Here is a 14,466-nt window from a genome sequence, read left to right on the forward strand (position 1 = left end):
TATATTTTTGTATATAGGAGCAGTATTATAGTAGTTATATTCTTGTATATAGGAGCAGTATTATAGTAGTTATATTCTTGTACATAGGAGTAGTATTATAGTAGTTATATTATCTATCTCATATCTATCTATCTATCTATCTATCCATCTATCTATCTTCCTATTGGTTTACACATATCTATTTTTAGAAGTAGTAAAAGCCGCTGCCAGGTATTACTGATCTGGATGTCTCTGTGCCATGTGGCTTTAGCGTGTGTTATAGAGATCAGTGACATACTTCAGGTGGATCAGGGATGGTGAAGTTCTCAGAAGTTCTGCCAAACTGTAAACTCCTCCTGGACTTCAGTCAGATGACCCTCACAGCGGGCCGGGTGGGCAGGAGGTCAGGGAGATGAGAGGGGTGGCACATTGACAAAGGATTCTGCGGATTCCTCCGGGCTCCTGCTGTTTATAATCTGGATGAAGGAGACACTTTCCTTAGTTATTATACAACAGGATCATCTCAGGGTTTTTACTTTCCATCCTCCTCACACAAGGCCTGACTTAGGCTCCCCAAGTTTTCGGATGGCAGAACATGTTGGGATTTATGGTTTTTCTCAACCTCTGGCCCTTGGCCTACAGCCTAATTGTGCCATAAGGGATCTGTGAGTTCCCAGTATATAATGTCTTCTACTCCACTCATATCCAGAGCTGCATTCATACTTCTGCTGGTTTTCTATTAACTCACAGAGAGGAGGACCAATCAGAGTTCTTCTACATGGCAGGTATTGGTGCATTTAAAGGAGTACTCCGGTGGAATTTTATTTTTTATTTTTCTTTAAATCAACTGGTGCCAGAGAGTAGAGATGAGCGAACTTACAGTAAATTTGATTCGTCACGAACTTCTCGGCTCGGCAGTTGATGGCTTTTCCTGCATAAATTAGTTCAGCTTTCAGGTGCTCCCGTGGGCTGGAAAAGGTGGATACAGTCCTAGGAGACTCTTTCCTAGGAATGTATCCACCTTTTCCAGCCCACCGGAGCACCTGGAAGCTGAACTAATTTTACGCAGGATAAGTCATCAACTGCCGAGCCGAGAAGTTCGTGACGAATCAAATTTACTGTAAGTTCGCTCATCTCTACCAGAGAGCACCGTGGTCAGACTAAAAAGAAATTCAAAAAGAAAAGAACTTCCTGTGGAGCATACAGCAGCTGATAAGTACTGGAAGGATTAAGATTTTTTTTAAATAGAAGTCATTTACAAATCTGTTTAACTTTCTGGCACCAGTTGATGATAAATAAATAAAAAATAATAATTGTTTTCCACTGGAGTATCCCTTTAAGGCTTGGATATTTTACCTAATCGAAATAGTAGTCCTAAGTAGTAACAAAAGAAATTGTAGGGAAAAATTATATTAAACTTTTTCTAGAAACCTAAATGGTCATCTGTAGCCTCATTTATGATATTTTACAGAAATTTTCGAGCTTATAGTTGAAACCTTTGTTGCTCTTTACACAGAATTTTGCAATCGATTTATTTAGTTATAGGGCAAAAGATTTTCCTTAAAAAAAATGATCATTTGCCCCAAATTTTTGTGTATGTTTTCCGGGAATACAGTGAGTGGTCCCTCAACATACGATGGTAATCCGTTCCCAATGGACCATCGTTTGTTGAAACCATTGTATGTTGAGGGATCCGTGCAATGTAAAGTATAGGACAGTGGTCTACAACCTGCGGACCTCCAGATGTTGCAAAACTACAACACCCAGCATGCCCGGACAGCCAAAGGCTGTCCGGGCATGCTGGGAGTTGTTGTTTTGCAACATCTGGAGGTCCGCAGGTTGAAGACCACTGTTAGAGGAAGTTGTACTCACCTGTCCCCGCCGCTCCGGATCGTCACCGCTCGTCACCGCTGCCCTGGATGTCGCCGTCCATCGCTGTCGCCGCGTCCCCGATGTGTCCCCGATTCTCCGGCAAGGCCTCTGCTTCCCCGGCATCCTCGCTCTCCGTCGTCGCCATCACGACGCTATGCACGCCGCTCCTATTGGATGACGGGACGGCGTGCGCGGTGACGTGATGACGACGATGGAGAGCGCCGACGATGCAGGGGATCCCGAAGAGGACGCGCCGGAGCCCCGAGGACAGGTAAGTGATCGTCAGCGGACCACACGGGACACCGTAAACGGCTATCCGGTGGCAGCTGAAGCAGTCTGCGCTGCCAGATAACTGTGTATGCGATGGCCCCGACATACAAAAGCATCGTATGTTGATGCTGCCGCTGAGAGGCCATCATATGTTGAAATGATCATATGTCGGGGCCATCGTAGGTCGGGGGGTCACTGTATTTCATTAGCATATTCCAAAATCTTTCATGATTTTGTGATTTAGTACAATTTTTTTAAAGGAGTATTCCACCCACAGACATCTTATCCCCTCTCCATGGGTTTTTGCGGCCGGAGACGTGATGCCACGCCCCCTCCCATAGTCAGAAATAGAGGGGACATGGAGTGACGTCGCGAGATCCTGCATGGAGATTGCGGGGGGTCCCGGCAGCGGACCCCCTGTGATCAGACATAATCTAATATGTCTGTGGGTGGAGTATCCCTTATCCCTAAGGGCCCGATAATATGGCGACATATCCGCCGGCACATCAATCTGTCGGTCCTAGGACCGATCGCCCGTCAGTGAGGACGCCATTTATGACAATGCATGTCCACGCGGGTTCTGCTGAGAAAATGAATGTGTCCGTTCATTCAGCCTAATCCGGAATTTGCATTTCTGCAGCAGAATTTTTGAATGCGATAATTCTGCAGTGTGCATGGTGCAGCAGAAAACAATTGAAGGCCGCTGCACTGGAATTTTTACGCTGGATTTCGCTCGAAGATTAAAGGGGTACTCTGGTGGAAATCTTTTATTTATCTTTTTTTAAATGAACTGGTGCCAGAAAGTTAAACAGATTTGTAAATTACTTCTATTAAAAAATCTTAATCCTTTCAGTACTTACTAGCAGCTGTATGCTCCAGAGTAAATTCTTTTCTTTTTGAATTTCTTTTTTGTCAGTGCTCTCTGCTGACACCTCTGTCCATGTCAGGAACTGTCCATAGCAGTATAGGTTTGCTATGGGGATTTTCTCCTGCTCTGGACAGTTCCTGATACGGGCATCAGGTGTCAGCAGAGAGCAGTGTGGACAAGACAAAAAAGAAATTGAAAAAGAAAAGAATTTCCTCTGTAACATACAGCTGCTAGTAAGTACTGGAAGGGTAAAGATTTTTTTAATAGAAGTAATTTACAAATCTGTTTAAAGGGGTATTCCAGGATTTTTTTTTATTTTATTTGACTATGCTACAGGGCTGTAAAGTTAGTGTAGTTCATAATATAGTGTCTGTACCTGTGTGTGACGGTTTTCTCGCAATTCTTCTGTGATTTTTCACCCCAATATTTAATTTTTAACAGCATACAAAATGACTGTTGTCTCAGATTTTTCCCAGGTTGGAATGCGGCCAAGACCTGACTCACTAGTCAGCTGATGACAGGGAGCCTGTGTGCTTCAATGGGTGGAGCGATCGCTTGGTGGGAGAGAGATCAATCTGCATCTAATGCAACAGCTGTAGGCACCCTGATTGAAAACCACAGGTCATTTGAATGGATGCAGCTCATTTATGTTTCAATGGGTGGGGTAGCTGATGTGTGGGAGGGAGGAAAATGGAATTATGGGATTTGTAGGCAAAGAAGAAAACTCAAACAGGAAATACCAGTTCACAAAAAGCTAGCCCCAGTGTTCTGGTAATCTCACAATATAGTCGTTTAGCCCGAAGACAAGCACAGATCCTTCCTAAGCATGTCCATTACTGTCTGCCAGGTACGTACTAAAATCACCTTATGGTGGAGAACCCCTTTAACTTTCTAGCACCAATTGATTTAAAAAAAAAAATGTTTTCCTCCGGAGTATCCCTTTACCTTCAATGGGATTCCGCAGTCCCATATTCACATTGCAGAATTTTTGCTGCAGTTTATAAGCCAAAGCTATAAGTTTATTAATAAGGAATGGGAAATATATAGGAAGGACGTACATTATTTTTCCTACTGGATCCACCTCTGAGTTTGGCTCAAAAACTGCAATGGCAGATATCCAAAAAAACAGCTGTAGTTACGAGAGGTGCGTCCTTGTCCTGCATAACTGCTTTTAATGCACGAATAATAAAGAAATTGCCGTTTCCACGATACCGGTGAGTGCCTCCCGACCATCTTTTCTATTCACTTTATTACAATCTTCTGTTTTTTTTTATTTTATTTATTTTTTTAAACTGTAATTTAGTAAATTTTGCTACAATTTTCTGAACAGGAATTATTTAGTTTAATTGATTTTGTGGTACTTTTATAACTATTGTGCATCAAGGGGGGGGGGTGGTGGGGGTTTGATCTAATTGAATTTTTCTACTTTGGATCCTCATCGGCCTTTCAGGAAATTCACAAAAAAACGTTCCCCTTTCCTCTGTAACTTTAGCCCCCAGAAAGTCATGGACCATAGAGACCCACCAAGGGCGGGGGGCTCCGTTTCGGTGTGAGAAAGCTGCTCTTCATTAGTATTAACGCGCCGACCTCCTGACTACGAGAATCGTGTTATTCTTTTTCATTATGTGGTTTACAGAAGCCAAACACGGCCAGGAAATGGCGACTTTCCTCCGACGAGTAGAGAAATGTTCACCACCGGCTTTAATAATCTGAGGGTTACTTGAAAATGCAGACGATGAAAATGACCAAAATAAAAAATAAAATAAAAAAAACCCTAGTGGATGTTTCCGCATTCTTTAGTGTCCATTAACTGTGATTAAGTTGGTGTTGGGTTATGAAGTTTTTCACTTACAGCAGGACTAAAGAAATATTGTCTTGAGATACTCCTACTCATAGCAGTAAGTGCTGCTGCAAATTTTCTTGAAGGTCGGTTAGATTTATTAATGTTTTTTTTTTTTGTTAAATTTGTCCAAAAATTTGTCCAGTAAAAGTTTTTTTTTTTGTGCTTATATTATGCAGCATAGACTAGAGAATTATTAGAGAATAATGTAGTATAATGCCTTGTGCTTACCTGTTTTAGCTGATGTGGCAGGCATGTTTTTTTTTTTAGCCATACTGATTGCAATCCCATCACTGAAATGATTTCCTAATGCTGCCTACATTTCCCATGAACCCTTTGGCTTTGCAGAGAGAGGGGTGGAGTCTGATCACTGCACCTGGTCATCTAATTAGACTGCTGGTGCTGGAGGTCACCCAGGGCATCTGATTAGACTCATAAGTAGATTGGAATCGGTTCACACTTCTAGTGCATGTTCTTATTCATATGTAACATTTTTACTGCATTTTGTCTGTTTTTGGTGCGATTTTCACCGTGCTTTACAAAATTGTGGTAAAAAAAAAAAACGCTATATACTGTACTGATCTCATAGACATAGCAGCAGTATACAGATAGAGCTGGAGGGGAGGTGTATAACTACTATATATCCAGATTGCATAGGGATAGCAGCAGCAGTATACAGATAAAGCTGGGAGGGAGGGGCATAACTACTAGATATACTGATCCCATAGTGACAGCAGCAGTATACAGATAGAGCTGGAGGGGAGGGGTATAACTTCTATATATACTGATCCCATAGAGATAGCAGTAGTATACAGATAGAGATGGGAGGAGGGATATAACTACTATATATCCTGATCCTATAGAGATAGAAGCAGCAGTATATAGATAGAGCTGGAGGGGAGCTGTATAATTACTATATATCCTGATCCCATAGAGATAGCAGCAGTATATAGATAGAGCTGGAGGGGAGGTGTATAACTATTATATATCCTGATCCCATAGAGATAGCAGCAGTATACAGATAGAGCTGGAGGGGAGGTGTATAACTACTATATACCCTGATCCCACAGAGATAGCAGCAGTATACAGATAAAGCTGGAGGGGAGGTGTATAACTACTATATATCCTGATCTCATAGAGATAGCAGCAGTATACATATAGAGCTGGAGGGGAGGTGTATAACTACTTTATGTCCTGATCCACATGTCTATGTCCTGTGTTGCCAACCTTAGTCATATGTAAGGATTATATGAAAGTGTAACTAGAGTATGTTTTTGTTTTTCAGGGACAAGAGAGTCAGCCTTTGTATACGCCCTGTCTGCTGCCACCATAAGCCACACGATTGCTAGGGCTTGTACCGTTGGGGACTTACCGGGTTGTTCTTGTGGTCCCATACCTGGGGAGACACTGGACCAAGGTTCCCGTTGGGGAGGATGTGCTGACAACATCAACTATGGAATAATGATGGGCTCCAAATTCTCTGATGCCCCGATGAAGATGAAGAAGGCAGGATCTCAAGCCAACAAACTAATGCATCTCCACAACAGTGAGGTGGGGAGACAGGTGAGTAGATAGTACCTACCTTCCTTACCAGTATGGCTGCCGTAACCTGTGGATATCTTTGTTGGGATGGTGGCATGTGGACTTTATACTCTACTGGATCATGGCACTATAGTTCTACCATGATTTTATGGTGGAACACCTACATGGTATCTACCCTTATGAGCTCGTAAATGTTGATATTTGTGTCTTCAGGTGTTGAAAACCTCTTTGGAGCTAAAATGTAAATGCCATGGAGTTTCGGGGTCCTGCTCGATTAAGACTTGTTGGAAAGGCTTGCTGGAGCTTCGAGAGATCGCCTTAGAGCTTAAAACAAAGTATCTGTCAGCAACAAAGGTCGTGCACCGACCGATGGGTACGCGGAAACAACTAGTGCCAAAGGACCTGGATATTCGGCCCGTGCGGGAATCGGAACTTATATATCTTCAAAGCTCTCCAGATTTTTGTCTAAAGAATGAGAAGTTGGGATCTCACGGGACACAAGACCGGTGAGTTTGGCTGTGTATTAGTAGGCACCATGGGGAAGATTTATCAAAACCTGTGTAGAGGAAGAGTTGAACAGTTGCCCATAACAACCAATCAGATTGCTGCTTTCATTTTTCACAGGCTTCTTTATAAATGAAAGAAGCAATTATGACTGGTTGCTATGGGCAACTGCACCGCTCTTCCTCTACACAGATTTTGATAAAACTCCCCCCATGTTTTTCATCACGGGAAAGTGTACATTTGTGGTCTCCATACTTTTCGACACAACAATACTCTAGGACAGTGTTTCCCAACCACGGTTGGTTGGTTCCTTGTACTATAGATAGTGGCTAATTGTTGAGGTTCATCAGGCAACATTTTGGGGGGGGGGGAGATTTATCAAAACCTGTCCAGAGGAAAAGTTGCTGAGTTGCCCATAGCAACCAATCAGATCACTTCTTTCATTTCTGAAAAGGCCTCTAAAAAATAAAAGGAGCGATCTGATTGGTTGCTATGGGCAACTCTGCAAATTTTCCTCTGGACAGGTTTTGATAAATTTCCCTCTGTTTATTTTTACCCAAATCCAAATATAACGTGTCAACTATACCAAAAGAAGGAGATCCTCGAGGAACCTCAGTTGGCCGGAAGAACCTCGCGTGTCTTCACAAAAGAACCACCAATGACATCATGGACCTGACAAAGAGGTCTGGACACATGAAACGTGTCGTCCGATCTGCACTTTGATAAAACCTTAGATATCTTATTCGGAAATTCGGTATTAGATTTTTTTTCCAAAGACTCTCGAGGATCTTCAGGTCAACTGAGGTTTTCCGAGGGTCTCCTTTCTTTATTTTTTATTTTTTTATTTTTATTTTTTAAACCACAATTGATTAGGGGGAGATTTATCAAAACCTGTCCAGAGGAAAAGTTGCCCAGTTGCCCATAGCAACCAATCAGATTGCTACTTTCATTTTTCAGGGGCCTTTTTAAAAATGAAAGTAGCAATCTGATTGGTTGCCATGGGCAACTCATCTCCCCCTATGTGATCACAAGAACCCTAAATTTCCCGCCCACTCAAGATAATATTAAAACGTAACTTTTATTATGTGCCGAAGGCACATAATAAAAGTTACGTTTTAATATTATCTTGAGTGGGTGGGAAATTTAGGGTTCTTGTGATTACATAGTGATTGGCCCATAGGTACAATTGAAACGTTTTTATTTATTTTTTTATTCTCTGATTTGAAATTTACAGAATTTTTAAAATTTGATAAATATTTATGTAGTAAAATTATTATTATTATTTTTTAACTTTTTTCGATGTACGGGGAAAGATACCTACACAACACTAATTTTCAAAGCTGAAAAAATAACCCGAGATGCCATATTGGCACCATTCCTGTTCCCATAAAGTGTTCCGCACTATTTTTTTTACATATAATTTCTGCCAGACACCCCCCACCCCATTCCAAATTCCATAATTTTGGTCAATTCTGCATAATTTTAGTCATTCTAGAGTCTTGTAAAGTATAGTTATACATGTGAAATTGTAGAAAATTGGATGTGACAGACGTAAGAACTTATCCCCCGGTTCTGTAACAACTGGTTTGTGCGTGACTCAATGTATAGACAGAATTTTTGTGCCGTCTCATGTAATCCCTGCTCATGAGTTGTGTCTGCGTATTATGATAATGAAAGGTTCTTACCGAAAGCTGTAGATTTACGGCCCGGGGTGACTCAACGCTGCATCAGAGGGGGTTGTTCGAAATGGAACGGAAAAAATATTTCAAGTTTTGGGGGGAAAAAAAATAAAATATATAGGCTTTTATTGGAATCAGGATCAAAGGGTTCACAGGGTTATATGGTATGGGACCTCTCACTGTATGGATGGGGAAGCTGTCAGACCCTGTCCCTATGGGTTATGAAAGTCACAAGATGCACAAAAATGTTTGACCTGGGTGCTTGGCAGATTAAAATGGTGTGTCCACCTTCTTTAAAGCTGTTGTGCAGTTTTATAGAGATAAAATATCCATAAAAAGTGAATTTAATTTGTAAAAACAATATATTACTTATCCTGTACTGATCCTGAGTTATATCATGTATTATACTCCAGAGCTGTACTCACTATTCTGCTGGTGAGATCACGGTGTACATACATTACATTACTTATCCTGTACTGATCCTGAGTTATATCCTGTATTATACTACAGAGCTGTACTCACTATTCTGCTGGTGAGGTCACTGTGTACATACATTACATTACTTATCCTGTACTGATCCTGAGTTATATCCTGTATTATACTACAGAGCTGTACTCACTATTCTGCTGGTGAGGTCACTGTGTACATACATTACATTACTTATCCTGTACTGATCCTGAGTTATATCCTGTATTATACCCCAGAGCTCTACTCACTATTCTGCTGGTGAGATCACTGTGTACATAGATTACATTACTTATCCTGTACTGATCCTGAGTTATATCCTGTATTATACTCCAGAGCTGTACTCACTATTCTGCTGGTGAGGTCACTGTGTACATACATTACATTACTTATCCTGTACTGATCCTGAGTTATATCCTGTATTATACTCCAGAGCGGTACTCACTATTCTGCTGGTGACTGTTCTCCTACTTTTCAGAAGAATCAAACCTATTAAATACCAGTTTGAGGTGAACTATTTTCCCTAAATCTTGGCTGGGCCGGTGTTGTTTTCGATTTCACAAAGCCGAAGTTTACAAGTACTTTTAGTTCTGTCCTTGATGTCTTCTTTGTGCTGGAAATCGATCTGGAGTCAAATACCCAGAGGATCAAAAAACATAAAGTGAGCCCCGGAATTTATTACAGTCAATAAGCAGAGAAAATGCGATCACAGAACGGGGAGGTTGTTTCTCCTGCAGTCCGCACCCTATAAGTTTCCTCTAATGAGCTCCTACATAGTCCTGGAAAACCCATTACAGACGTCCTCCCCGGGTCATTGTGTCAGCAAAATATTTGTAAATACAAACTGCGTCCTGATGGGCGGCATCTCCCCGGGGCCCATAGTGTTGTCGATGCTCAAGGAGGGAAAGATTTCCATAATACATACACATGTAATAGGAGCCAGGTTTTCCGGGCGGACATCTGCTTGCTTTTTGCTTTATGAAGACTCATTACCCTAAAAACTATTTCCCCTCGATATAACTATTATTTACCATACACTATCGCTGATCATTGAGCTTCTTTCCCTGAAGTAACTATGGCGACCAAACTTTGAAGAAAGGAAATTACTTTTTATAGTAATCTGGTTTTTATGATGAACAGATCTATTAGAAAGGTTTTTATTTCTTTTTTTTTTCCCTTACTTTTCTTTCTTTCGGACCCTTTCATTTATTTTGACATTTTGTTATGTTGCTACTTGTGCTAAAATACGGATGGATGGGTCGGTCTGTGGAAAACATTTTCAAGTCTCTCCAGAAATGTTCCATTGGGTTCGGGCTCTGGCTGGGCCACTCAAGGACATTTACAGAGTAGTCCCTAAGTCACTCCTGTGTTGTCTGGGCCGTGCGCTTAGGGGCATTATCTTCTTGGAAGGTGAATCTTCACCCCAGTCTGAGATACAAAACACTCTGGATCAGATTTCATTAAGACTTTCTGTATTCTGCTCCATACAGCTTTCCCTCAACCCTGACCAGTCCCCACCATGATCACTGTAGGGATGGTATTGGGCAGGCGATGGGCAGTGCCTGGTTTCCCCCAGACATGATGCTGCCTCCACCATGATCACTGTAGAGATGGTATTGGGCAGGTGATGGGCAGTGCCTGGTTTCCTCCAGACATGATGCTGTCCCCACCATGATCACTGTAGGGATGGTATTGGGCAGGTGATGGGCAGTGCCTGGTTTCCTCCAGACATGATGCTGCCCCCACCATGATCACTGTAGGGATGGTATTGGGCAGGTGATGGGCAGTACCTGGTTTCCCCCAGACATGATGCTGCTCCCACCATGATCACTGTAGGGATGGTATTGGGCAGATGATGGGCAGTGCCTGGTTTCCTCCAGACATGATGCTGTCCCCACCATGATCACTGTAGGGATGGTATTGGGCAGGTGATGGGCAGTACCTGGTTTCCCCCAGACATGATGCTGCTCCCACCATGATCACTGTAGAGATGGTATTGGGCAGGTGATGGGCAGTGCCTGGTTTCCTCCAGACATGATGCTGCCCCCACCATGATCACTGTAGGGATGGTATTGGGCAGGTGATGGGCAGTACCTGGTTTCCCCCAGACATGATGCTGCTCCCACCATGATCACTGTAGGGATGGTATTGGGCAGGTGATGGGCAGTGCCTGGTTTCCTCCAGACATGATGCTGCCCCCACCATGATCACTGTAGGGATGGTATTGGGCAGGTGATGGGCAGTGCCTGGTTTCCCCCAGACATGATGCTGCCCCCATCATGATCACTGTAGGGATGGTTTTGGGCAGGTGATGGGCAGTGCCTGGTTTCCCCCAGACATGATGCTGCCCCCATCATGATCACTGTAGTGATGGTTTTGGGCAGGTGATGGGCAGTACCTGGTTTCCCCCAGACATGATGCTGCCCCCACCATGATCGCTGTAGGGATGGTATTGGGCAGGTGATGGGCAGTGCCTGGTTTCCCCCAGACATGATGCTGCCCCCACCATGATGACTGTAGGGATGGTATTGGGCAGGTGATGGGCAGTACCTGGTTTCCCCCAGACATGATGCTGCCCCCACCATGATCACTGTAGGGATGGTATTGGGCAGGTGATGGGAAGTGCCTGGTTTCCCCCAGACATGATGCTGCCCCACCATGATCACTGTAGGGATGGTATTGGGCAGGTGATGGGCAGTGCCTGGTTTCCCCCAGACATGATGCTGCCCCCTCCATGATCACTGTAGGGATGGTATTGGTGGTAGTCTGAGAGTCCTTTATGTGTTTTCTTGCAACATTCAGGTAGCCTCCATGTGTTATTACTGAGGAGAGGTTTCTTTTCGGCCTCTTAACAACAAAGCTCAGATTGTGAAGACTGCAGTGATGGTTCTGGAACTTTTTGAAGTTTATTCTATGCATCCCAAGATTTTAGAGCTTAACTAGAGTAACTATTGGGTTCTTGGTCACCTCTCCTACCAAGGCCCTTCTCTCCGATTGCTCAGTCTGGAAGGGTGGTCAACTTAAGGAAGAGCCCTGGTTGTTCTAAACTTCTTCCATCTAAGAATTATGGAGGCCACTGAGCTCTTAGGAGCGTTCAACCTTTCAGTGCAGCAGAATTTTTTTTGTACCAATCTTCAGATCAGTTCTTTCCCTCTCGTGTGAGTCATTACTTAGACTGAGCTACGTCTTTCCAAAAAGTGTCCAATCAGCTGAATTTACCGGCACAGATTACTCCAATCAAGATGTACGAACATTTTCTTTTTGGAGAATGATGGCGAAAACTAGCAACATAACAAAATGTGAAAAAAATTATAAGTGTCTGAAAACTGTCTGAATGCACTGTATGGAAGGTAGGGTGTGTGCATGCACTCTACGGGCAGTGCCAGGGGAAGCAGCAGTAGTACAAGCATGGCTGTACCCGGCTGTACCCGGCATTCTAAACAGTATGTTTAGAATGCTGGGTTCCCGCGGTGGAAGACGGAATGCCAAGCCAGGCCTCCTTGTGACATCACGCCATGCCCACGTTGTGTGACATCACAAGGGGGCATGGCTTGACATCCCGTCTCCTGCCGCGGGATCCCAGTGTTCTAAATATACTGTTCAGAATGCCGGATGCTGTACGGAGATCACTGGAAGTCCCAGCTGCGGGACCCCCCTGATCAGACATCTTATCCCCTATCCTTTGGGGTGGAGTATCCCTTTAACTCTTGAGCTTGTTTTTTAGCCCTCATTTGATGATTTTCCTAGTAAGAAAAAACTGTATATACCGTCAAGCATCATGGAGGGTTCTGTACGAGGGCAGTGGATTAGCGCATAAAGTCATCAGCCTTAATTTCTACAATTACACTTATTTTTATGGCTCGGCTTAGGACTGCCAGATGGCACCTCGTACAGTTTATGATTGGAAGAGCTGGCCGGACATGAATGCATTTGGCCTGAGACCTATTCCGAAGCCTAAGTGCATTAATATGCTCCTATAAATCATTGTGACTTCAAAAATAAACACGGGAAGATGTAAAAATTATAACAATCGTATCCTAATTTACCCTTTTGCCACAAGCTATTAAACCTACATTTTCAGCTACAACGAGTAAAAGCTTAAGCCTAATACACTGTAGATCGTATAGGGCACGAAGTTGCGAATTCTTATTACTTTTTCAGCAGTATATTATTCAATGGCTTTGTAAAAAAAAAAAAAGAATGACTCATGATCCTGTTAAAGGGGTATTCCTTGGGTGCCATACCGTATAAGATAGATGTGGGTCTCACCTATGTCAAAAAGTTGGGAGTCCGGTGAATGTGCCACACATGGGAGACCCAAATACACATGATATGTTTGGTCCTTCCTTCTGAAATCGGCAGGTTTGGCTGACACATATCTAATGTGCATGTCCAGCTTAGTAGCCACTAGAAGGAGCCACGAATAAAAAGTATATATGATTATGGTTGGCATGGATTATTTCCACATTACCTGAGCAGCCCATTTATTTCACCAAATAAGTTGTAAAGCTTCTTTTCCCCTATGGTGGTGCTGCAGGGAAAAAAAAACACCAGCAACATTACTCTCTCTGATTCTTATCGGGGAACCATACAGGTCTTTAAAGAATATAACTGCTATTATACTGCCCTCTATGTACAAGGGTATGTCTACTATAATGCTGCCCTTTACATACAAGGATATATCTACTCTAAGAATATAACTAATATAATACTGTCACCTATATACAAGAATATAACTACTATAATACTGCTCCTATATACAAGAATATAACTACTATAATACTGCTTCTATATACAAGAATATAACTACTATAATACTGCTTCTATATACAAGAATATAACTACTATAATACTGCCTCCTATATACAAGAATATAACTACTATAATACTGCCTCCCATATACAAGAATATAACTATTATAATACTGTCTCCTATATACAAGAATATAACTACTATAATACTGCTCCTATATACAAGAATATAACTACTATAATACTGCCTCCTATATACAAGAATATAACTACTATAATACTGCCTCCTATATACTAGAATATAACTACTATAATACTGCCACCTATATACAAGAATATAACTACTATAATACTGCTTCTATATACAAGAATATAACTACTATAATACTGCTCCTATATACAAGAATATAACTACTATAATACTGCTCCTATATACAAGAATATAACTACTATAATACTGCTTCTATATACAAGAATATAACTACTATAATACTGCTCCTATATACAAGAATATAACTACTATAATACTGCTCCTATATACCAGAATATAACTACTATAATACTGCTCCTATATACAAGAATATAACTACTATAATACTGCTCCTATATACAAGAATATAACTACTATAATACTGCTCCCTATATAAGAATATAACTACTATAATACTGCTCCTATATACAAGAATATAACTACTA

At 42.0% G+C, this 14,466-nt stretch overlaps 1 protein-coding gene across 3 annotated transcripts in view; it reads left to right on the forward strand.

Annotated features, from left to right (window-relative positions):
* WNT11 (Wnt family member 11) overlaps positions 1–14,466 on the forward strand; it is a 107,501-nt gene that overhangs the window by 73,862 nt on the left and 19,173 nt on the right. For all 3 annotated transcript variants that reach the window (XM_056561180.1, XM_056561179.1, XM_056561181.1), the window contains 2 exons: positions 6,115–6,392; positions 6,585–6,877. In XM_056561180.1, coding sequence (XP_056417155.1) covers positions 6,115–6,392; positions 6,585–6,877 — 571 coding nt within the window. The remainder of the gene's footprint in view (positions 1–6,114; positions 6,393–6,584; positions 6,878–14,466) is intronic.

The sequence above is a fragment of the Hyla sarda genome, chromosome 2, assembly GCF_029499605.1.
Source record: "Hyla sarda isolate aHylSar1 chromosome 2, aHylSar1.hap1, whole genome shotgun sequence".
Classification (NCBI taxonomy): Eukaryota; Metazoa; Chordata; class Amphibia; order Anura; family Hylidae; genus Hyla; species Hyla sarda.